Source organism: Solenopsis invicta, chromosome 2 (genome assembly GCF_016802725.1).
Source record: "Solenopsis invicta isolate M01_SB chromosome 2, UNIL_Sinv_3.0, whole genome shotgun sequence".
NCBI classification, from domain to species: domain Eukaryota; kingdom Metazoa; phylum Arthropoda; class Insecta; order Hymenoptera; family Formicidae; genus Solenopsis; species Solenopsis invicta.
The window spans coordinates 20,106,526-20,132,444 of record NC_052665.1 but is presented as its reverse complement, the minus strand read 5'-3'; the positions used below and the strand labels follow the sequence as shown (position 1 = coordinate 20,132,444).

General features: G+C 37.4%; 1 protein-coding gene across 2 annotated transcripts in view; it reads left to right on the top strand.

Moving 5' to 3' along the window:
* LOC105197698 overlaps nucleotides 1-25,919 on the top strand; it is a 119,201-nt gene that overhangs the window by 3,243 nt on the left and 90,039 nt on the right. For both annotated transcript variants that reach the window (XM_039445734.1, XM_039445733.1), the window contains exon 2: nucleotides 19,680-20,093. In XM_039445734.1, coding sequence (XP_039301668.1) covers nucleotides 19,680-20,093 — 414 coding nt within the window. The remainder of the gene's footprint in view (nucleotides 1-19,679; nucleotides 20,094-25,919) is intronic.

Here is a 25,919-nt window from a genome sequence, read left to right as displayed (position 1 = left end):
TATAGACGAAGAATCTGACGAAGAGTTACCCGACGATAATGATTGCAATTAGAGTGAACATCCTGAAGATTTCGTGGAAAGAGTCATGTCAAATGCGCAAATCCGTGCTTTGAATCAGAGTACAAAATATTGTATGATTCATTTTTATTATATGTCGTATGATTCTCGACCACTGTGTGCAACGTGCATGATTGATAGGACGCAATGCACATGGAGAGTAATGCACATTATTCGAGATCATGAAACAGGTTCTTTTATTACGCGGTCGATCTTGTACCAACTGCAGGCGATCAACGTTTCTGAAGATTCCATGTGACATGTGCCCAATATGTGTGTCTACACAATAAGAAAGACATTTATTATCACTCAACGCATAGATCTCGATTTTTTGAAGCATAGTTTGCACAAGATCAATATCGCGTTCAGAGCATCAATCGATACTGTAATTTGTGTGATTTATATACGTGCAAGTGCTGCTTGACATATTATAGTACGTGCTAATAATTGAAAAATGGAAAATAGTGAGCGAGTGGAACGCGAACTGCTCGAGCAATGCTCGCAGGTCACAAATTTAGCGGAATGTTTCACGTGGCTGCAACAATGCGACGAGTGCCTTGCGCAGCTCGAAGAATGTTGTAGTAGTACCAAACGTCCTCGACCGTCGGCTCTAGACAATCCACAGTGGCGAGAATCGCGCGACTCTCGGGTGCAAAAGCGCAGTTAGAAAGGCGTTTTGTGCACGTTGGTGGTGGCGGTGCGCACGCTAGTAGTAGCGCCAGTGACAAAAAATCGCTCGTATTCGCGCAAGATCGACACCGCGTTTGAGTCAAGTATTCTTACGGGTGCTGTAATAAACGCGGATTATATTGAGCCGCGACATTTCTTGGAAGACGCTAGTGATTTAGTGATCCCATTTTAAGAGCGGATTCTTTGGAAAATTCTAAGAAGAAAATCCTAATACAAAAATGTCGAGGGTATAACGGTTTTCAAATTATTCGCGATTAAAATTTAGAATTTTCCAAAGAATCCGCTCTTAAAATGGGATGCGAGCTTTCTGGGACACCCTGTGTATACAGGGTGATTCAAAATAACCTATTGGTCCCGAAGCTAGTATATTCGTAATCGAATTCTGAGACGATTTTTCCTTTTGCAAAAATTTGTCCGGAGCTTAGTTTTCAAGTTACAATAAGAATTAGTTAACGTATGACCGGTCAGGTACAAGTGGTAGACAGGGGCGGCGCGACTCACTGTTACACGTGGGTATTTCCGTGGAGCACCTGCACTCAAATGAAAAACAAAAGTACATGGACAGCACATTTCTATTTAAATTTTCTTTCTCTCTCTCTCTCTCTCTCTCTCTCTCTCTCTCTCTCTCTCTCTCTCTCTCTCTCTCTGTCACTTTAATGCTACATTTAACTTGTCAAATTTCGATCTGTCATCCGGCCGTCAAATATCGGGATGACCGTAAAATCTTCAAGTAAGTTTACATTATTATAATAAATGTACGCCCGAGAATAATAAAATTTAATGCAAATTAGATTACTTAAATGTGCACTTGCAAGTTAAAAGTAGCACTTTTAAAACGCACAAAAAGGAAAGGAGAGAGAGAGAGAGAGAGACGGGGGAGAAGGGGGCAAGTTTAAGCACGTTCACTCACGCACACGGCAATCAGCTTATTGTTTCCACGATGCGACAGTTCAATTTAAATTTGTCCTTTATCCATATCTATCCCTCGAAGTTGTTTCATATTATTCCACATTTACACTATTTACTCTGCACTTGATAAACGCGGAACTACGCGACGAACCGATCGATCAACTTTATTAATTACTACTCTAATCACTACAATCATTCGATGCGTTAAAATTACTCAAAGAAACACGTGTTTACGTTACGATCACACAACACGTGTTCACTCGACGATATGAAGCAGTCGACTGGATGTTATTGGTTATGTTGTTATAAGAGTGTCGAACGATTGGTTAAAGCCATAAGTCAAAACGCGGCAATTTAAAATAAAAATATTGGTTAATACAATTTACATCAATACAATTTATTAGAAAAATGTTGCAAATGCATGTTTATCAATATTTGTTAAAAATTGTATGATAGTGACTTTATCAAGATAATTATTATTCATTCTAAATATTCAAGAAATAATTTTATCAAAATCAATTTTTTCTAAACATTTTTTTTTATTTCTTATTTTTGAATATTTGCAAAAACTGTGAAAATATTCCTCGAAATAAAATATTTGGTTGCCCTGAAAAGGGCAGATTATTCGTTGCTGCAAGAAGATTTCAAGAATTATATCCTTGAAGTGTTTTTTATAATAAATATTCTAAATAATTATCTTGATAAAGTCACTCACAATTTTCAACAAGTAATAATAAACATGCATTTGTTACATTTTTCTAATAAATTATATCGATGTAAATCGTATTAATCAATATTTTCATTTTGAATTACCGCGTTTTGACTTATGGCTTTAACCAATCGTTCGACACTCTTATAACGACATAAACAATAACATTCAGTCGACTGCTTCATATCGTCGAGTGGACACGTGTTGTATGATCATAACGTAAATATGTGTTTCTTCGAGTAATTTTAACGCTTCAAATGATTATAGTGTTTACAGTAGTGATTAATAGTAATTAATAAAGTCGATCGATCGGTTCGTCGCGTAGTTCCGCGTTTATCAATCAAATGCAGAGTAAATAGTGTAAATGTGGTGAACTATGAAACAACTTCGAGGGATAGATCTGGATAAAGGACAAATTTAAATTGAACTGTCGCATCGTGGAAACAATAAGCTGATCGCCGTGTGCGTAAGTAAACGTGCTTAAACTTGTTCAAAGCCCCCTCCGTCTCTCTCTCTCTCTCTTCTTTCTATCCCTTTTTGTGCGTTTTAAAAGTGCTACTTTTAACTTGCAAGTGCACATTTAAGTAATCTAATTTGCATTAATTTTTATTATTCGCGGGCGTACATTTATTATAATAATGTAAACTTGCTTGAAGATTTCACGGTTATCCCGATATTTGACGGCTGGATGACAGATCGAAATTTGACAAGTTAAATGTAGCATAATTAAAGTGACAAAGAGAGAGAGAGAGAGAGAGAGAGAGAGAGAGAGAAAGTTTAAATAGGAATGTGCTGTCCATGTACTTTTGTCATTTGAGCACAGGAGGTGCCCCACGGAAACACCCACGTGTAACAGTGAGTCGCGCCGCCCCTGTCTACCACTTGTACCTAACCCGTCATACGCTAACTAATTCTTATTGTAACTTGAAAACTAAGCTCCGAACAAATTTTTGCAAAAGGAAAAATCGTCTCAGAATTCGATTACGAATAAGCCAGCTTCGGGACCAATAGGTTATTTTGAATCACCATGTATATATATATATATATATATATATATACAGGGTGCGAGAAAAGTTCCGGGACGGCGAAATATCTCGAAAACTAAGCATTTTAGAAAAAAATGTTTCAGATAAAAGTTGTAGGGTTTCAAAAGATCTATTTACTGATCTTATCAGTTTAACCTTGGATAGCGTCGCCAAGATCAGATCGAAATCACATCAACTTTTTTAAATGGAACTGTCTACTTTTTATTACATATTCTTGTAGCTTATCTCGAGACCTTTCCAAAACACTATAAACAAATGTATTTTCGTTAAGTATTTTTCGAGTTGTGAAGCTTGAAAGTTACAGTACATTACAGTTTTCAAGCCTCACAACTCGGAAAATACTCAACGTAAATGAACTTTCTTGTAGTGTTTTGGAAAGGTCTTGAAATCGATTACAAGAAAATGCAATAAAAAATATGCAGGGTGTTCAAAAAGTCCGCGACATTCAACCGGTCCGGGACTTTTTAAATATATATATATACACAGGGTGTCCCAGAACAATATATAAAGATTATCACGATGAGGTAGAAGGAATCGAGATAAATGAAAAGGTCTAATACTATTTTGCGATATTTGCAATAATTTTTGAGTAATAAAATATTAAGGTCAGCCGAATAAGAGCACGCAGAGAGACAAGCGATCGCTCATCTGAGCCGTAGGTCCGCCCACTGCGGCCCGATTGTAGACGACGGTAAGTGGCGCGTGACGAGGGAAAGGATAGCTTGGGTGCACCGCGTCGAACCGGGCGGTCTTACGGCTCAGACGACCAACCGTTTGCTTCTCCGCGCGCTCTTATTCGGTTGACTTTAATATTTTATCACACGAAAATTATTGCAAATATCGCAAACTATTATTAGACTTTTTGATTTATCTCGATCTCTTCTACCTCATCGTAATAATCTTTATATATCTGGGACACCCTGTACATATAGAGGGTGTCAGGTAACTACCGCCCATGGTTTCGTGGATTGATAGATCAAGTAAAACTGAGCAGAAAAGTCCTGTACCATTTTGTAATATTTGCCATAGTTAACAAAAAAAAAAATTAATAAGGTCTGCGAATAAGCGCGTATCACCGCGCGCAAGAACCGCCCGCCGGTTGCCGAGACGTAGGCAGTCGCGGCTGTAGGCGCGCGATCGTTGTTGCTATTTTGTTTCAACATGCATAAACTTGCACAAGCTTATGTTATAAACCAAATGCAGCAGTTCCGATCCTAGAGTCGTGATGGCTCAGAACTAATAAAAAGATGGAGAGATATTACAACTAAAAAACGCATGAGCAAATTAAACCACTCTCGTATTACTGACTTTGTTACGCCAATGACGCATAAGAATAATGTGCATTCGTCATAACTCTTATATTTTTATACATGCATCTGATCATATTACATTTTTTCAAATTTATACATACATAAAAATAAAAAGCCTTTTAATTATATCTGTGTTCCGTATTATCCGAGATTTCGATTATCCGATGTACGCTTTCCCCACATTACCTCGGATAACCGAGGTTCTACTGTATAATCATATATTTTTCATGTATTTATTGTTCATAATATCCCAGCAAACACAGAAAATAATAGTTATATAACTTGTGTGTGTCACGTTATATAACGAATTTTTACATTCTAGCAATATTGTAGTTATGTAAAATTGAATTGTTGATATTACAACACAATAACTTATAACAGTCATATAACTGCCGTTTATCAGGTTTGTATAACAAACATTTTATTTTAATAATATAACTGTTATAAAACTGAATTATTAATACGACTCGTCCCTGCCGAAAATGTGCGATTAAAACCGATTAAAACGGAATCCTTTTTAATTGATTTTAATCTGTTTTAATCGATTCAATCCACGAGCGGATTAAAAAGTAATCGGTTTTAATTATATACGAATCGTAATTGATTTTAATATCGCTTTCGTGAATTATTTAAGTGTAATGCATAATATAAAAATTTTTTAAAATTTTAATTCATTTGCATTAAGACTTCTAAATACTCTCAGCGACCACGTTTCAAAATCCTGACATTAGTAGCGAGAAATGATATGCTGAAACGCTGAAAATTCTTGCGTGCTATTTTTTAAATAAAAAGTTATTTTAATAAAATAACATTGTACATCATTTTTACTAATTTGTAAAATTGTTCGGAAACTATTTTTTTCTTGACGGTTGTCAAGAATTATTAATTGCCAAAAAAAAACATAACTTTCGGACAATTTTACAAATTTGTTAACGTGATTTATAGTGTTGTCATCAAAATATCTATTTAAAAATGGTACATAAGAATTGTTAGCGTCTCAACGTGTCACATCGCATTGAAATTTGATTTAATTATAATTTATGAAATTCTGTAGTTTCGAATTAAAATGGATTTAACAAGTGAGTTCTGGCGCCACCACTAGGTGGCCACGCCGTGGGAGATTTTCTCGTGAGTCGAGTGCGGCCACATGCGTTATATCTAGGCGTCACGGCGGCCGACTCCCCAGCTCATACTTCAGTGAGACTTTTAGGAGCTGCTTATTGTAACCTCGAAACGAATACTCGCTCTCACTTTTTTCAAACATGATGTATATGTGTGGAACGCTGTTCCATATAAAATTTTATATTTTTATGTCTAAATAACAATTTGTATTGTTATTTAATTTTGTACTTAAATGAAATGTTTAATTCAAATTTAATCTTTTTTTAATCCTTGTTAACGAAAAGGATACAAGAAATATTTTTTGTAAAATAAACATTTATTACATTTACATTAATGTATTTTGTTTTAATAAATCTATCTGGGTTTCGATTGAGTTTTTATTTTCAATCGGTTTTAATACTATATTTTCGGTGCAGAAATCCCGATCGATTCGTATTACTTTTTTTTTATCGGTTTTAATCGTACATTTTCGGCAGGGCTGTATAACAAATATGATACAACTGTTATGTAACTGTTATTTTTCTTATGAGTGGGAAATCACAACTAACATGGACATTACATGTAATGCGCATGTTATATTGCGTGTTACTTTCGATTTTATTTTATTAACATTGCCGTTATGTAACTGTGTTTGCTAGGATATATGTTTCTTACAAAATCGAATAACAACATTTTTATTTATCCATGAATTATGCGATGCATCGAATCCCAGCCATTTCACGTAAACTTTGTTTCCTTTCTTCTTTAAAATTTTCTGCACTAAATAAACATCAGGATATTTCGCTTGATGTAATTCATGTTCATAAAATGCACCCGTAACGCTTTTCCCGCGATAATCTTCCAATAAATACGTGACGGGATTTGTATGCTGCACTTTAACGATCGTAAACACCTCGGTTGTCCAATTTGGAGTATAGTTTTTTTCAAAAATTGTCTTATGATTGCTCACGCGTACCTTAGCTCCAACCTTGAATTTCGCAGGCGCAGCGATCTTGACGTGGCTATACGAGGTGTGTTCAAAAAGTATCGCGAATTTTGTGTTTTTTCAAAAATTATTTATTTATTCATGAATATCTATTTTGTCCCCTTCAAAGTAATCCCCATGAGATATTATACACTTGTGCCAACGGTTTTTCCAATCTTCGAAGCACTTCAAAAAATCATTTTTTTTATCTTGTTCAGCTCCTCCTTCGATGCCGTCTTTATCTCGTCAAGCGTAGCGTAACGTCGTCCTTTCATGGGCCTCTTCAGTTTAGGGAACAAGAAAAAGTCACAGGGGGCCAGATCTGGGGAATACGGTGGCTGCGGCATCATTAGTGTGTTGTTTTTGGCCAAAAAGTCGCGCACAAGCAACGATGTGTGAGCAGGGGCGTTATCGTGGTGCAAAAGCCAATTTTTGTTCTTCCACAAATCCGGGCGTTTCTGGCGGATTGCTTCGCGCAAATTGCGCATAACTTGCAGGTAATATTCCTTATTGACCGTTCTACCCTGTGGCAAGAACTCATGATGCACCACGCCCCTGCAATCGAAGAAAACTGTCAGCAAAACTTTCACATTCGACCGAACTTGGCGCGCTTTTTTCGGTCTTGGTTCGTGCGGCAGCTTCCATTGAGATGATTGAGCTTTGGTTTCCACGTCATAACCATAAACCCACGATTCGTCACCAGTTATGACCCTCTGGAGCAAATTTGGGTCGTCGCGGACAGAGTCCAACATCTCATTAGCAATGTTCATGCGATGCTGTTTTTGGTCGCAATTGAGCAATTTTGGTACGAATTTCGCGGCGACCCGTCTCATGCCCAAATCATTGATAAAAATCGAATAGCACGAACCAATCGATATGTTAGGTCCTCAGCAACTTCTCTAACGGTGATTCGACGATTGGCCAATACCATTTTCTCCACTTCATTAATTTTTTCGTCTGTTGTTGAAGTGCTCGGGCGTCCGGCACGCTCTTCGTCGTTCACATCTTCTCGGCCTTCTGAGAACATTTTGTACCACCGATAAACGTTGCTTCGGTCCAAGGTAGCTTCTCCGTATGCCACAGTCAACATTCGGAATGCATCCGCGCACTTAATTTCGTTTTTCACACAAAATTTGATACAGGTTCTTTGATCCATTTTTTTGAATAGGTAAAAATCGAAGACGATCCAAAACACGTGCAAGCAAAGCAGCTGTCAACAATTAAGTGAACATTCAAAATGGCCGAGCTTGTCGGCATAAGTGAGAGACATGAGTACCAACATAACGCCACAAAAAGATCAAAATTCGAATATACGTAACCCGCGAAAATTCAAAATTCGCGATACTTTTTGAACACACCTCGTACACCGTGTCGAGGAGCTTTTTAGCCAATTCTGGCGTTACATCCACGGATCGCATGCTTATTGTACGATGCAACGCGCGGTTGTAATCTGAAATCAGACGCGGTAGCTCATCGACCCACTTGTAAGATCCTTGCAACGTAAACATTTTCCACATCTTCTCTTTCAAAGTTCTATTAAAACGCTCGATTATCGATGCTTTTCATCACCGAATACGTGGAATAATGATTCATGTTGTGCTTTTTCAAAAGTTTCTGCACATTGACTTTGTAAAACTCCTTGCCTATATCCGTTTGCAAGTTGCGTGGACATCTTCCGCTCTTCCAAATTATCTCGGCGATGACATCAGCCGTCTCTTCTTCGCTCTTGCTGTTCATTGCTACTGCCCATGCGAATTTGCTCAACGCATCAATGACCGTTAGTATATAATGATGACCTTTGTTAACATTCGAATATGGACGCATCTCGACGATATCAGCTTGCCACAGATCGTCGAATCCTTTGATTATAACACGTCTTCTTGGAAAATGTCGCTGGAGCGTGTAATTCCTCGACGAGACGTTGTCTCTCGAAGCTAATTTTCTTTGATAAACTCATGTTTTCATAAACTCGCGATGTAATGTATATCAGTTTCGTTCATTTTCTATCATCCTTTAGTAACCATTGTTTGTCCTCCCGTTTCTGTCGATTAGATAATTTTTCATACTCATTCTTCGCCCGATTTACGCTCGTTCGATAACCATCTAATACTCGATCTCGAGATTTTTTATAGCGATCCTAAGCCGCGTGATAATTATCCGTTAACCGTTCTTGAACTGTCCGATTTTTATTTAAGAACCGTTCTAAATCATTCGTTAGACGTTCGTACCCGTCTTTTCGACGTTCATTGCTGCTCATTTTTATCGCATGTCCTTTTCGAACAAAGTCAGCCTCCTGTCTAACTTGTTTCGCGGATATGCGTTTAATTTATAATTATACCGGCTTCGCGAAGTTCCTCGATGATGGACAACATCTCGTTACCGTGAGCATCGTTGCCGGCTCTATATTAAGCGTCAAGCAATCGGAGTCAATCCACCAACTCGTTGGGATCGTCCCAGTACACGTAATCAATCTTGTTATCGGTCAATCTCATGGCAGATGGTATCATGCCTTTGCCACATTTATGCGTAGATACGAGCGGACCGATAATGTATCTGTACTTGTATCCTCTGTTTCCTCTGATTGGATTGTCGGCTATGTAACCATGCCTATAAGCATTTGTTGCCAACAATATATTTTTATACTGCTGTTTGTCATCTTCGGTGATACGATCTCATCGGAGAGTTTCTTGAAAATCAATTTGTACAATCCAGGCGTACCGGCGTATCGCACATTGTCAATGAATATGGAATCGTCTTTGCCGATGTCGAATCTTTTATCACCGAGTTTCACGTCATCCTTATCAAAATAGACGCCGTACATTTTATCAATAGCAGTGATATCACCGTCACCGAAGAGCTGGCCTATATACTTTTGTCCCAATAGTCCAAGCTGGCCGAACAACGCTTCGCGACTTTCTCGCGTTTGCACAACTTTTCTGGCGGACGTTTCGAACGGTGATTCATCATCGAAAATTAACTTCTTCCGCGCTGTTACTGTCGGTGTTTCCATCAACGATTCTATCGTTGTAGAATGAAGCATAAGTAAATCCAACGTAACATTCGAACGTTTCCTTTTTCCCAATGTTGCTTTCGGCACTTCGTTTGAATCGTCATCGTCGTCGCTCAGTCTTTTCTTAATTATTCTTTCTTCCTTGATTTCTTCTTTTTTAATCGGTTGAGATTCCTCGACAATCTGTTTCAGAGGTTCAACGATAGGCTTGAAACGTCTCTCCATCGCGATCTTTTTCTCGATTCGACCAGTTTTCAGAGCGCGATGTTTCTTGCGGATTGCCTCGCTCGTTTTTTCAATCTCTTTCGCGAGTTTCTCGCGATTACGCACATTAGCCATGATGAACGTCTCTGTTCAAGGTATCGAGAACGACTAATCGTTTCACGATACCGCGAACTCGTTAAATCCTTTTCTGTATCGTCCATTAGTGAGCGAACTATCCTTGACTATCACTAGAAATCCGTACTCGCGCTGCCAACAAGCACGACATAATGCGCAACATTCGTCGTACGACATGTCATTGTTCACGTGATCGTTGTAAATATGTTTCAGGTTAGTACCATCCTGTTTAAACAGGATTAGGAGATTGGCATTATTGCGTATCAGATGTTTCGGTATCCTCGCGTACGTTTGACACACGTAAAAGCAGTCGACATTCGAATGATGGCCCATCGAAAAGTATTCTCTGATCGCATCCTGCTTATCGCATACAACGTCGTCGAAGACAAAAACCGAATTCGGACGCGCCTCGCTCGGCGGAACAACATCGCTGTTATTTGAGAATGTAAAGTATCCGATTTCATCGATCGATGTCAACAGATTTTCGAGATATTGATATTTTGGTTGCATTAGCGACTTGGAATAAATATAAACATTTTCAAAACGTACACCGTGCGGACTCTCGAGCAGGCTTATAAAAACATTAGTTTTGCCGCACGAGGATGGTCCCGCAATTATAGCGCGGATGGTACTCGGCAACATTTCATCGTGCTTCCGCAATGGAGCGCTGCCCCCCATCATTTGCAATTTTTCGTCGCAGTTTATGACGCGTATCGTATGCGACTGTCGCACGAATTTCATGATTCCCACTAAACTCGCATGACACGTCGAGCGCCTATTTATAGGCGCGCGGAACCGCGAGTTGCTTAGTAGTAAAAATGTTTCTCACGCCGTCACATCCCTGTGATATTTTAGATCTGAGCGCTGAACAGTTGGAATATATACCGAAAGTCGTACTGTTACACGTATACGGCAACTACGTCGACCACGTGTGGGACAGGCTTCCAAAGCATATAAAAGCGGACCCGGAAAGTTGGAACGTATCGTCGCTGCGACGAGCATCACAATCAGCCGTGGCAGAGGACGCACATTGACGGTCCCGCGCCGAGAATTAAAGATTGCGGCGAATGTCAGCGTCGAGCGAAGGCTGCGTCGGAGGTCTACTGAATCGAGCGATAAACGCACTTCCTTTCGAATTACATATTCCCGGCTATCAGTTTTGCGGTCCGGGCACTCGGTTGAAGAAACGATTAGCTAGAGGCGACAGAGGCGTAAATCCATTGAATGCGGCGTGCCGCGAACACGATATTGCGTACTCTCTTAGCAACGAACTCGTCGATAGACACGCGGCGGACAAGGTGCTCGCCGATAAGCGCTGGGACGCGTCATCGCAGAAGATTCGACTGTTGGTGAGAGAGTCACCGCTGCAGCCGTTTGGGCAGCGATGAAGGCCAAGACCAAAATCGGCATTAGTATGAAAGCAAAGACAAAAAAGAAGAAAATGACGAAGAGAAAACAAATACTTCCGTCGGCGAAACGAGACGGTGTGTTACCGATCCTGCCAATGTTAGGCGTTCTCGGATCTTTGATTAGCGGAGCGGCAGGTGTAGCGAAAGCGGTAAATGCCGGAAAAGCCACGCGACGTCAGCTTGAGGAGTTGCAACGACACAATCGCGCAATGGAACAAGGGCTTTATCTTGCTCCGTACAAGCGTGGACGAGGATTGTATCTTGGACCATATAAACGCGGACAAGGAGTATCGGCGAAGAAAAAAAAACGTCGAAAAAACTGTAAAAATGCCCGAGGGAGTGACCACCGATGTGCAATTAAATTATCTGGTGAAACGTATGCGCATACCATATTTTAGAGGAGTGTACATGCGTAATGCTTTACCGAGCAGTGGCGTACGAAGAAACGAAAGCGGTATTGTCAATTTAGACGATATTGCGGGTCCTGGGACGCACTGGGTCGCATACGTAAAAAGGAGCAACCGCGTAATTTATTTCAATAGTTTTGGTAATCTTTGACCGCCTCGAGATCTGGTGCGATATTTCGGAAGCAATGTTACGATCGAGTACAATCGAACGTCCTATCAGATCAAAGTTTCTGCGGACAAATGTGCTTGCGGTTTCTTCAGACTGTAGACTTTTAGAAGACCGACAAGGTACCGCAAAGTCTCAGTATTCGTCGAGCGCTTTTTCCATCATGTCGTTTACGCTAACGCTGAGCGGAAAGAGCAGCGTTCTCGCTGCAAATTACTCTCCAGCGATAGATTTAACCGATGCTGAATACGAACTCGGTCTAACGCTTTTTGAAACTTATAACACAATACCGAACGTGAACGCCTCGAACAATAAATTCTATTTCGGCAAAGACGATGCGGAGATTACGATACCCGAAGGATCGTACGAGCTGCCGGCCATAAACGAATTTTTGAAACGCGCAATTTCGCAGAAACGTCCACGACGCAACGCACCCGATGCAGGTGACGTGCTAGTTGTCCGCGGCGATATCGGCGTTTTCAATGATGACAACGAGAAAGAAGAGTTCTCGATAATGATCCGGACAAACTATAACACGATGAAGTGCGAGATTAAATGTGCATACAAAATAAACTTTAACAAACCAAACAGCATTGGATCGCTGCTGGGATTCTCGAAGCGCGTACTGCAACCGCGTAGATGGTATGAATCAGACGAGTCGATCAACATAATTAACGTAAATATAATTCGTATCGAATGCAGTGTAACTGCGGGTGCATACAACAACGATGCGCGTGTGCATACGATTCATGAATTTTCGCCGAGCGTGCCTTCAGGATGTAAGCTCAGTGAAAGACCAAATCAGATCATTTACCTTCCAGTAATCGTACGGAGCATTACGACTCTTACTATACGAGTTGTCGATCAAAACGGACAATTGTTGGACTTTCGCGGAGAAGAGATTACAGTTAGGTTGCACGTTCGAAAGCGATAACGCGAGCGTGACACATGAGATGCTTGTGTTGAGTGGAGCTGAGCGCGCACAAAGAGATAACGCATTCTTTACAAGGACGGCGCCATCATCGATTGATAATCCGACTCGGTCAACTGAGAAGAAGAAGCTCAGCGCATCAAACGTTAAATTCTTACAATCACTGGGATTCGCGGTACAAAATCTTAAAAATGACTGACATTCTAAACGTCGGAGACGAGTCGATCTTTGACGATCGAATCGTCAAGATTGAAACCCACGCTTATTTGCCGTATGCAAACACAACGTACGGGCACAGCGACGAGATAAGAATACCCATACAACAAGATTTATATACATTGCCGTACGAGAGCTTCCTATACGTCGAGGGGAGAATTATTAAAAAGAATAGACCTGAGGGGCCCGGCGGCGGCGACGTGGTATTGGGAAATAATTGTGTTGCGTTTATGTTCGACGAGATAAGATACGAGTTGAACGGCGTCAAAATTGATCGTAATAGAAATGTGGGCATAACCAGCACGCTCAAAAACTATGTAACGTTGTCATCCGACAAAAGCGTGATTCTGCGAAATGCCGGCTGGGAAACGCAGATGACTACCGCTGATGGGTATTTCAATTTCTGTGTCTCGCTCTACGTGCTGTTGGGATTCTGCGAAGATTATAAACGCATAGTGATCAATGCTCGTCACGAGTTGATCTTGATACGAGCGCGCAACGATAACAATTGCCTGAAGGGCATTGGAGCCCGTTCTTGAGTTGTTTAAAATTCAGTGGCGAATGCCGCATGTGCTCTTGAGTGACATAAATAAACTTTCAATGCTGCGCACTTTGGAGAGCGGACGATATCTCAGCATGGCGCATTTCGCTCATGGGATCTTTACGAGTATCCGCTTTTGCAACGCACGACCAAGCATTCGTGGGCTATCAAAACCGCTACTCAGCTCGAGAAGCCGCGATATGTCATTTTTACTATGCAAACCGGTCGAAAAAATAACATGTCTGAAGACACGAGCCAATTTGACCATTGCAATTTGACCAACGTGAAACTTTATCTGAATTCTGAATCTTATTCCTATATCGAAATAGATCTTGATTTTGCCAAAAACAAATGGGCTATTCTATACGAGATGAGAAACAAGAATGGCTAGGAGAATTACTTCTGGACAGTCGGCGAGAATACGCATACATCGAGAGCCTAGATGTGGATTACGAAGATATTATATAGATTGTTCATATTTTGTTTAACGTTCTTATACATGTTTCATTTAGTGTTTCACGTACGCCATGTACGTTACGTTTAACGTTTCGTTCTTGTACAACGTTGCTGCGAAAACGTGTCGTGACATGTAATAACGATGATGATGCAATTATTGAAAAAAGGGGGAAGCATCCCCGCTCCTATAACAAAATTCAGAAGCATAAACGTGTCAAGACATGTTCAAGGCTACCGATTAAATTATTGAAAAGAGGGAGAACTTCCCCTTCTCCTTCTTAGATAATTCCAGTAACATTAATCACAAAAATGTCATGTGCAACGTTGTCGAACCGTGAAAAACGTGTCGTGACATGTTCGAGTAATAACAAAGAAATTACTGAAAAGAGGGGGACTTCCCCTTCTCCATCTTAAAAAAATTCCAGAACTATTAATCGCAAAAAGCCTCACAATTTGCAATCAGTCTTGCATCAGTTGCTCGTGCGAACGGTTCAGACAACGCAACGCTCTTGAAATAAGCGCAATGGCACTTTATTACGTTCCGATCGAAACGTGCGATAAATCGTAAGTGTCATTTTATACATATAAATTATATTTTATTCAATTACTTTTTATTGTACGTTTCACTCATCTCCGTTTCTTTTCAGCACGTCAGATTCGCGGTATATAGTCGTGAGCTAAAAGGTTGCAACACATTTTCTTCGATTGTTTTTGAAATGTAGACTTGCTCATCAAACGGCGAACGTCATTGGTTCTTACCTGTGGATCCAACCAATTAAGCATCAAACTATCTACCATCAAAGAAAATGTGTTGCAACCTTTTAGCTCACGACTATACGCCGCGCATTCTAGGCAGAAGGTTCCCGTTAACCTTAACATCATACAAATGGATTGATATTGACATCAGCGTGACATCATTTTCATGCTCCGTGGAGATATCGCTCGGCCATACACGCGGCAACCGGATTATTCTACCATACAGAACATGGAGAACTCTGATCGAGAAACGTGTTGACATCGAGCGATTCGTCCAGTCAACAGAGACATCATCATCGTTAACGATACACGACCTTACCGTGCAACTTGTTAAACTGAACGATCAGAGTATTGTTAAATTAACGTTGCACGATGCATGTATTTATCTCAAGCCTGCAACCGTGCTATTTTTATACGAGCTAGAGCATTGCATTGAACGTATAAACTTTACGTTGTATCAAAGCATTGCTATCGTGACTGAGAAATTTAAATATTTTGTAAACTTTTTGCGTCAAAACTGTGTCGTGAATAAACGCAAAGCTATACATATGTTGCACAAATCTTACGATAAGAGTTCGCAGATCGAGTGCGAATTAATTGCTTATGCTCTTAATATTATTGTACATGATGCCTCGCATACTGAATAAAATAAATGCATTTAAAACATACGCTCTAAAATTATTTTTTCTCATCATTTCCACATTATAAAATATTATACAGGGTGTCAGGTAACTACCGCCCGTGGTTTCGTGGATTGATAGATCAAGTAAAACTGAGCAGAAAAGTCCTTTACCATTTTTTAATATTTTTAATATTTGCCATAATTAACGAAAAAAGAATTAATAAAATCTGCGAATAAGCGCGTATCACCGCGCGCAAGCAGTAGCTACGCCCTCGAGTTACTGCTACTTTTCCCTCCTCATCGCGCCGCGCCTACAGCCGCGGCTGTCTACATCTCGGCGACCGGCGGGCGGTCCTTGCGCGCGATGATACGCGCTTATTCGCAGACTTTATTAATTTTTTTTTTTGTTAACTATAGCAAATATTAAAAAATGGTAAAGGATTTTTCTGCTCAGTTTTACTTGATCTATCAATCCACGAAACCACGAGCGGTAGTTACCTGACACCATGTATACACTGGTTCTAGCTTTTCCTCTCCCAGCGTCCTTCATCCCCACAGCGGATACATACCGCTGTACCGCGCGGGTGACCCCAACCTCTCGTTAGTCTCCGTGACCCCACCCCTAAATCAGTATCGCGCGAGTGACACCACCTCTCACAATCAGTAAGTCCCCGCGCCAGCATTATCTATCCGCTACTTCTTTGTCTAAGCTTGCGTCATGCAGCGGCGGTCGATCCCTTGAATCATTGTTTCATGAAAATCTACTCCTCCCCCCTCCCACATATCGGGGAACGTATAAAAGATACTCGTCATTCTATATACATGCAATTAATTGTAAATACGTGATGCGACAGAGGATGCTCTCGCACAGCCCTTTGTTCCTCAGTCGTAGCCGTGCTCTCGATTAGTAAACATTGTGATTGAGAAAAAATGACGTGGGGCACGTGGATGAACGTCTTCTTCAAGGAGTTTGTTTCCACGATCCGGGCAGCCTCCCCGGGTAATCCTCTTCGAGCACCACCACCTTTACAGGTGAGGACCAGGGGAGTGAGCAAATTTATTTTTTTGTGCGCGCGGCGGCGGACAGTTCCGCGAACGCCGCGTCAGGCCCGCGCGCCCCGAATTTTAGGCCCGTGGGTGATGTCAGGCCCGCGACGCAAATTATAAATATATACAGGGTGTCCCAGACCAATGTATAAAGATTATCACGATGAAGTAGAAGGGATCGAGATAAACGAAAAAGTTTAATATCATTTTGCGATATTTGCAATAATTTTTGAGTAATAAAATATTAAGGTCAGGCGAATAAGAGCGCGCGGAGAGACAAGCGGTCGCTCGTCTGAGCCGTAGGACCGCCCACTGCGGCCCGATTGTAGGCGACGGTAAGTGGCGCGCGGCGAGGGAAAGGATAGCTTGGGTGCACCGCGTCGAACCGGGCGGTCTTACGGCTCAGACGACCAACCGTTTGCCTCTCCACGCGCTCTTATTCGGCTGACTTTAATATTTTATTACACGAAAATTATTGCAAATATCGCAAACTGTTATTAGACTGTTTGATTTATCTTGATTCCTTTTACCTTATCGTAATAATCTTTATACATTGGTCTGGGACACCCTGTATTTTATGAGAGTTCTAACTACGACGCACCGAGGGTTCCCCCAACCACCCCCACGGCTATCTATTTACATAAACAAATAACGGTTATTACTATTTATATAAATAGATAACGGTTATCTCTGTTTATGTAAACAGATAAGTCCCGATAAGTGACGTCATTACCCCGCACTCACATTTTCCTCGTGCACCTCACTCCCCCTCCTTGCCCCGTAGTTAGAACTTTTATAGACCTACTACTGAGAGGTATCACATCTCTCACAATTGCTGCTTACGGTGCGTCAGAATCGGATTAAAGTAACTGTTACGGACGGAATCACGATCACTGATATTTTTACTGTCCGTTCGTTTAATATTCGGTGGCGGTTAATTTGTAACCAATTATAAATGCGAAGCATTGTTTCCTAATCGTGAGATTGTTGTCGAGCATATTTGTAGTTCCCGCAAAACAAATATTTTTATAACTAATTTGACTTGGTGCTTGTAGGTTTCTTCTGAAATCTATGATTGCTTCCGCAAGCATGCTTTATTAATCTTTTAAAAGGCTTGTTGCAAAATCGAGGTGCTTCCTCAGGTCTTTCAAAAGAATTTTTGCTGCTTTGGCATTCTTTGTCTTTTTTTTAATTGCATGACAACAGGATAACTAATTTTTATTGCTATGCGTTCTAGTTGTAGCATTTACTATAACAATTTTATAAAATGTCCATAAAATCTTATTTTGTGACAATTATTATTAGTGTGTAAGATCTATGAAGAATCATTAATTTGTGACTTTTTATATGTAAAAGTTGTGCACTTTTAATTATAAAAAGAAAAAACTGCATAAAACGCCCCACCCTATTCTATATAAAATATTGTATTTTGATAGGGTTTTCGTCTTTCTTTTAGGTTCTTCGTCTCGAAATAATCTTAGGTGTATGTCATTAGTGCCACGCAAATTCAGTCAAATCGGAGGGGGGTATATCTGGTGTTCCCTTCATAAAATAATTTGCCATATTATTAGTTTTGCTAATGAATTTAATTGCGCAAATAGTTATTATTATTATATAAAGGATCAATATATTTACATCTATTTATGCAAATATATATACATAATCCAAATAAAGTTAAGCTCGTGTGAATGAATAACAATTAAGAAAAATAGTTAGGCCTTTAACAAGCGGATTTATTCCAAAAAATAATACATTTGAGAAACATCTACAATATACTAAATTATAAATCACTTTGTCTCACTTTGTCTTGTTCTACATGTTTCAAAATTTGTTAATCCCTTACTGTAAACCATAGAAGTAACATCGAAAATCCAAGGTGAACACGCAACTTATATTTGATTTAACATATTGCTGTAAGTTTTTAACTTAAAATTTCACAAATTAACGTAATATGGAAAATATTTTAAAGTCTCAATTTTGCTTTTTTGGATTCTCGTTATAGTTTGTTTACTATAACTGTGACCAGGAATTTATACGTTGGACATCCACACATTTTCGCCTAAAAACGAAGAATAGTTGGATATAAAGAGGATCTATTAGACAAATTTTTTTAATTACAAGACCACAGTTACAGTATTTTTTAACTTAATTTATTATTTTAATTGTTTTTTATCGAATGCACATGGATCGCATTATGTTTTTTAATTAAACACCTTTATTTATTTCTTACTATTTATTTATTTATTATATATTTATTATTTATTTATTTAATTATTTATTTATATTTAATTGCATGTTCATCTCAAAATTCGTATTTAAGGCTCATATAGTACTTCTGTGATTTGCGATGATAACCAAGTTACCAACACGAGAAATTGTTATATATAGTTATTGAATAATTTATTGAAATGTACCAGTTTTTAAGGTCACTGATGAAGGCTCTGTGTAGCAAGAAACGTGTTTGAAAATTGTACTCATAACTAATTTCTTTCGATTTTATAATTTAGTATATTGTAGAGATTTCTCAAATGTATTATTTTTCGGAATAACTTCGCTTGTTAAAGGCCTATTTATTATTTATCTTTATTGTTATATTTACATAATTATAGATTATAATTTTTATGTAAGATTTTGTCATAATTTAATAAATGTTGTCGTATCAGGAAGGGTCCCTCCCCTTTCCTTTCCTTCTTTCTTCCATTTTTTAATAATCCCTAAAGCTAGATGAATCGCGAATGTTTAGCAGTTTAAAAAAAATAGGTAATCTTAAGTTTGGGGCAACTCTGATCTAAATGATTAATTAAATAATTTTATACAGATAACGACTAATACTGTTAATACCGCCTTGATACTCAATACTACTCAAAAAATATTGGGGCAATATCTCATCGGTATTCAATTCCCACTTGGACATTTGTATATGTATGAAAAACATTGTTTTGCACAATATTTCAAATCGAAAATTTGTACAGGTCTTCGAAAGAAAAGAGCGGCTCCTCCGCCGCCAACGCCCAGACCACTCTCGTCGGCTATTTCTACACAGACTTTAGAACACAGCGTCGACTCCGAGGAATTGTTAACGTCCAAAATGGGACCCTCGAAACCGTTGTCAGACATTGGCGCGCCATCAAAAATCAGTGTCGACATTGACCGTCTCAAAGTTAAGTCTGACATCAATATCGACGCTCAGTCTACGCGCCAATTGGACTCAGATGAACCAAAAGCTGCGACGTGTGAATCCACTGGTGACATTCAACAGAACTATGTGGCCAAAGAAAATCCCAAGGCGTATTCCAAATTGGATTCGGTCAACTCTAAACATGTTGAGCAAATGATCACTTCTGTAGAAGCAACTCCGAGGGTAGAACAAGTTAGAGCGAGGAGAGGTAAGCTAGCGCGTATTGCCAGTAACTTAAGTATCTTGCTCCTTAACTCCCTGACAGACTTGCAAGTCGGTGAAGGTCAATAAAAAAACAAACATCGATAAAAAAACGTTGTGTCTTCATGTTAAATTATATCCGCAGAAGCATAGATTTAGAATAGGAGAGAAACAGATTGCATGCCGCTATTCAAAAATATTGTTTACAACAATTTGACAAGCGTTAACTCGATGAATAAAGTTTGAAACAGTATTGCTACGGAGAGTCATATCCATGATGTGATAGGTCAATCATATCAAATTTATCAAAATTCTCAAGGTTTTAGAAGGATAAGGTTGCATTCACATGAGCGAAGGGACAATTTCTTCTAGCGATTATAAGTTCCTTATGAACAGATCGAGCAAACCAATTAATGTTAAATCTCACGCGAAGAAACGTTATGATAGACAGTTGATGAAAATACAAAGCTCAGTGAATTCGGATAGCATAAAACTAGAAAATGTGGAACGTAAAATACTAAAAACCAGGTACAATCAAAAAATGTCTCGTGCAGTTACATTTGTTGTAATGAGTACGGTAAAAGTCTCGGCGTGTAACATCAGTTTACAAAATAACGCGACTTCAAAAGAAATCGAATTATCGCATTCTTACGGAAAACCGCATTTAATGTCGTTGCAGAGTTTTTGCTCGAAATATTCAAAAACACCGAATTTGTTGGAATTGTTATTTTACTTCCCGAAATTAGGTAAGATAAGCGCGACAAAGTGCTACGCGAATTCCAGTTTCCAACGAAACTTATAATCATTCAGAAAATGATCATACAAAAAGCAATCCGTATCCGCCGTCTCTGAGTACCTTTGAGTAGCAAATATTTGTGATCTCAACAAAACTGTTGAACATCCAAATCAAGCCGACGAAGACCGTTTCCAATAATATTGACGCGCTACTTTTATTATAACCTACTTATAAGTTGTACAGAGAACAAATTATAAAAGAGAAAGTTAAACATCTTAGAGCCATCGCTGTCCGGTCTAGTTAATCGTCAAGAATTGAATGAGAGTTGGAATCGTTTCTTAGTCCAGTTGAATTCGATTTTCGAAAATAGAATCGGCGAATTTGTTAAAATCTAATATACAGTCTGTCTAATAAAAGCGTGTACGGCAAAACTTTTTTCTGGAAACCGTTAGAGAGAAAATTTGAACGCAATCAGATAAAGAGATGCCTCCCCCAAGATGCTTTAAAAAGAAAACCTCAATTGTTTGATCTTAGTCACAAAAGGACATATTTTACCATGAATGCTGCGTAGGCATCACGTTACGAAGCCGTATTTTTGAGTTTGCATTCAAAAGGACCAAAAATGTTATACGGACTGGCTGCAAAATACATGAAAAAGTCAAAGACATTTGTAAGTAAGAGGGTGAAACACTATTCCGACGTAAGAAACGTCGATAACCTGCCAGATCGTGATTCTGCTCAAGTAACGACGAAAAAGGAGGACAAAGTGATTTTATGGATATTAGAGAAGAATCTTAGTCTATTATTGCGTGAACGGCAAGCGATTTTGCGTAAAAAGAGATCTAAATGTGTCATGTCACACTATAGGAAGACGTTTACTGGCCCATGTGAAACTTCGAAGCATTGAAGAAATTGCTAATGTCCAAAAAAAACACGTCGAAAAAAGACTCACTAAGGCAAAAGACAATTTGGATCGCTATTGAGGCCAGGTTATTTTTACGGACAAAACTTCTGTTTAGGTAAATTCTTCAATCCATCAAGCTCCAAGGGAAAAAGGTTTGGATCGTCAAGCAATTATTATCTTTGTGAAATTAGCATCTTATTTTTCTGCATCACAAGTTTTTATGCAAGTTCTATTTGCACCCTCAGTAATTCTAGAGTTCCTGATAGTTTATAACAATAGTTCCGTCAAAATAACATTAAAAATGATAATTTGAAAATATGAGGTGCCAACTTTGTGTGGCACCTCAAGTTTCAAAAACATTGATTTTGAAAATGGAATTCTATAGTTCTCGAAGAGTTCTAGAATTCCCAATAAGTTTAAACTATAGTTCTGGTCATTAAATATTTTAAAAAAATTTTTTAATTTTTTTGTCCGCACTTCAAATTTCAAAAAAATTGTTTTTGACTATGGAATTCTATAGTTCTCAAAGAGTTCTAAAGTTCTCAATAAGTTATATTAACAGTTCCGACTTATATATATATTTAAACAATTTTTAAACCCACGCGCTGGTACCACACTACAAGAGTAAAGTACCATGTTGTTGAGTTCTGGACGAGTTCTGGAGCTATTTTTCGATAGCTCCGAAATAGTTCTAAAGTTTTCTATAGGTTTCGTCAAGAGTTCTCGCTTCTAATCATCTTTTACTAATTTTTAAACCAGCGAGCTGGCACCGCACTGCAAGAGTAAAGTACCATCTCGTTGAGAGTTGTAGACAAGTTCTTGACATTTTTCGATAGCTCCGCAATAGTTATGAAGCTTTCTATAGGTTTCGTCAAGAGTTTTAGCATTTAACTATTGTTTTATAATTTTTAAGTTCACATGCTAGCACCGCATTACAAGAGTAAAGTACCATCTTGTTGCGAGATCTGGACGAGTTCTTGGCATTTTGCAACAGTTCTGCAGTACTTCTAAAGCTTTCTATAGGTTTTGTCAAGAGTTCTCGCTTCTAATCATTTTTTAATAATTTTTAAAGCAGCGAGCTGGCACCGCACTGCAAGAATGAAGTACCATCTTGTTGAGAGTTATGGACGAGTTCTTGGCATTTTTCGATAGTTCCGCAATAGTTATAAAGCTTTCTATAGGTTTCGTCAAGAGTTCTAGCCTTTAACTATTGTTTTATAATTTTTAATTTCGTACGATAGCACCGCACTATAAGAATGAAGTACCATCTTGTTGCAAGTTCTGGACTTAGAACTATTACGGAACTAACGAAAAATGTCAAGAACTTGTCCAGAACTCTCAACAAGATGGTACTTTACTCTTGCAGTGCGGTGCCAACTCGCGCTTTAAAAATTAGTAAAAAAATAGTTAGAGGCGTGAACTTTTAACAAAACTATAGAAAGCTTTAGAACTATTGCGGAACTATCGAAAAATGCCAAGAACTCGTCTAAAACTCTCAACAAGATGGTACTTTACTCTTGCAATGCCAGCTTGTGGTTTAAAAATTAGTAAAAAAATGGTTAGAAGCGTGAACTCTTGACGAAACTATAGAAAGCTTTAGAACTATGGCGGAACTATCGAAAAATGCCAAGAACTCGTTTAAAACTCTCAACAAGATGGTACTTTAGTCTTGTAATGTGGTGCCAGCGCGCGAGTTTAAAAATTGTTTAAATATACAGGGTGATTATTAATGACTGTTTCCATGTATTACCATAGGAGCATGATTTACCGACGGATACGTATTGCTAACATATTATTATATTAGAAATTACAAATGCGTGCTTCTATAGTAAAAAGTGGGAACAGTCATTAATAATCACCCTGGTTGGAACTGTTAATATAACCTAGTGAGAACTTTAGAATTTTTTGAGAACTATAGAATTCCATAATCAAAAATTTTTTGAAATTTGAGGTGCGGACAAAGAAATTAAAAAATTTTTTTAAAATATTTAATGACCAGAACTATAGTTTAAACTTATTGGGAACTCTAGAACTCTTCGAAAACTATAGAATTTTATTGTCAAAATCAATTTTTTTTTTTAAACTTGAAGTGCCACGCGAAGTGGGCACCTCATATTTTCTAATTATCGTTTTTAATATTATTTCGGCGGAACTATTGTTATAAACCATCAGGAATTTTAGAACTATTGAGAGTGCAAATCGAACTTGCATAAAAACTTTCGGCGCAGAAAAATGAGGTGCTAACTTCACAGAGACGTAGTTATTTTGATAGATTTGATTTATTTGGAGGTTTATCACAAAATTATGCTATAAAATTAGTCGAAAATTGCCTCGGAAATGCTAGGTAATTATTAATAATGAAAGCTACTAGACAACTTATTAATAATAAAGCATTCTAGTCTATATCATATAGTATATGTGTATTTTTTTTCAATTCATTATCTCAAATAGTTTTTGAATTTTGCCGTACACGCTCTTGTTAGACAGGCTGTATATACCTAACAGAATTTCTATCAAAATTAATATATATTTTTTAAACTTTATTTTATCTTTATTTTAGAATAGATTTTTCTTTCAGTTTTTTCTGCACTTTTTTGTAATTCCTAATTTTTACTTAATAAAAATATTTCTCAAACTTTTTTATATAATTTTTGTAAATTTTTTGTACTTTAAAAACGATTTCTGAAAAAAATAGTTTAAATTTCTTTCAGAATGACAAATGTTAGAATATAAGATATCAGAATTTACATATATAAAGATTTTTCTAGAAAAAATGTAGACTTTTTGTATCTTTTTATATTTCTTTTATATCTTTTTACATTTACATTTACATTTTTATAAAATTCAGAAGTTATAGAATAAGAAATTCTTAGAATATATCAGAATTTATTTATACATAAAGATTTCTAGAGGAAAGATGTAGACTTTTTTCATATATATTTATCTTTTTTAAATTTGTAATTTTTTATTAAAAATTGTAAAATGTAAATTTTTTAAAATATATAAGAATTCGTAAATATAAATATTTTCAGAAAAGATGAATGCTTTTTCATATTTTTTTCATATTTTATATAATTGGAAAGAAATACTTTTATAGTTGTAATAGGTTCACACAAGCAGTACACGACACTGTCAATAGATGGCCGTGACAAAATTCTACTATATTTCTAATAGTTAAAAAAAATAATTCTAATAGTTAAAAAAAGCTGATATAAAACTCGTAGTATTATAATATTTCTCAATTATTTATATTTGTCTTATGTACAAAGTGATGTTTTGAAAGTAAATTCCCAAAATTGGGCTTCAAAATAAAATTAATTAGTGTATTTTGACATAGTATAATATAAATACTAATAATATACTATACAGACATCTATAACATTTTCTAATTCAAATGTTCAAATTAATCTAAATATTCTTATTTGAATATTTTAAATATTGTGTTGCTCTGAGTAAATCTGAAAACTATTTAGATTTTCAGATGTAAATTATTTCTTTAAAAACATGTTCGAACTTAATAAAAAAAACTGAAAATTTTTCTAAAAGTTTTATGAAATTTGTACAGAAACTTTGAAAAAATTATATAAAAAATTCTGAGAAAAATATATATCAGAATTAACTTTTCATATATTTCAATAATTAACTTTTAAATTAAAATGGAACTGCTGAATTCAAAAATTTCTGGAAGTTATATGTATAGTATTTAAAATTACCTTCACCGACTTGAATCACAGATATGTGTTCCCAGATAATCAAATCTCTCAAAAGGAACTTGCATAGTTTCCTACAAATTTTTATTAGCTCAATGTTACTAGAAATGTAGTAAAATTAGATAATTGGATAGATATTAACGATATTAACAATATTTGTTATCGTATATTTGCATATTACCGAAGATTGGTGGTCAAAGTTGAAAAAATCTATTCATTTAAGTAAAATATATCGTTTTATAATTAAATAAATTAGATCATAAAATAACAATTCTTATTGTTTGTTTTTGCTGCTAATTTTAATTTCAGATTATTTTGCCAATAGAGTACAAATTTAATATAGTTAATATCAATGTTCTGAAATATAGAATCTGCTAACTGATTTGCGATCATATTACTAACATCTTGCTGACTAAGTGATCTGCATTTTTATTCGCAACTTTTCATTAAACTACAAAAGCTTTTAGCTAATCTTTTTTAGAT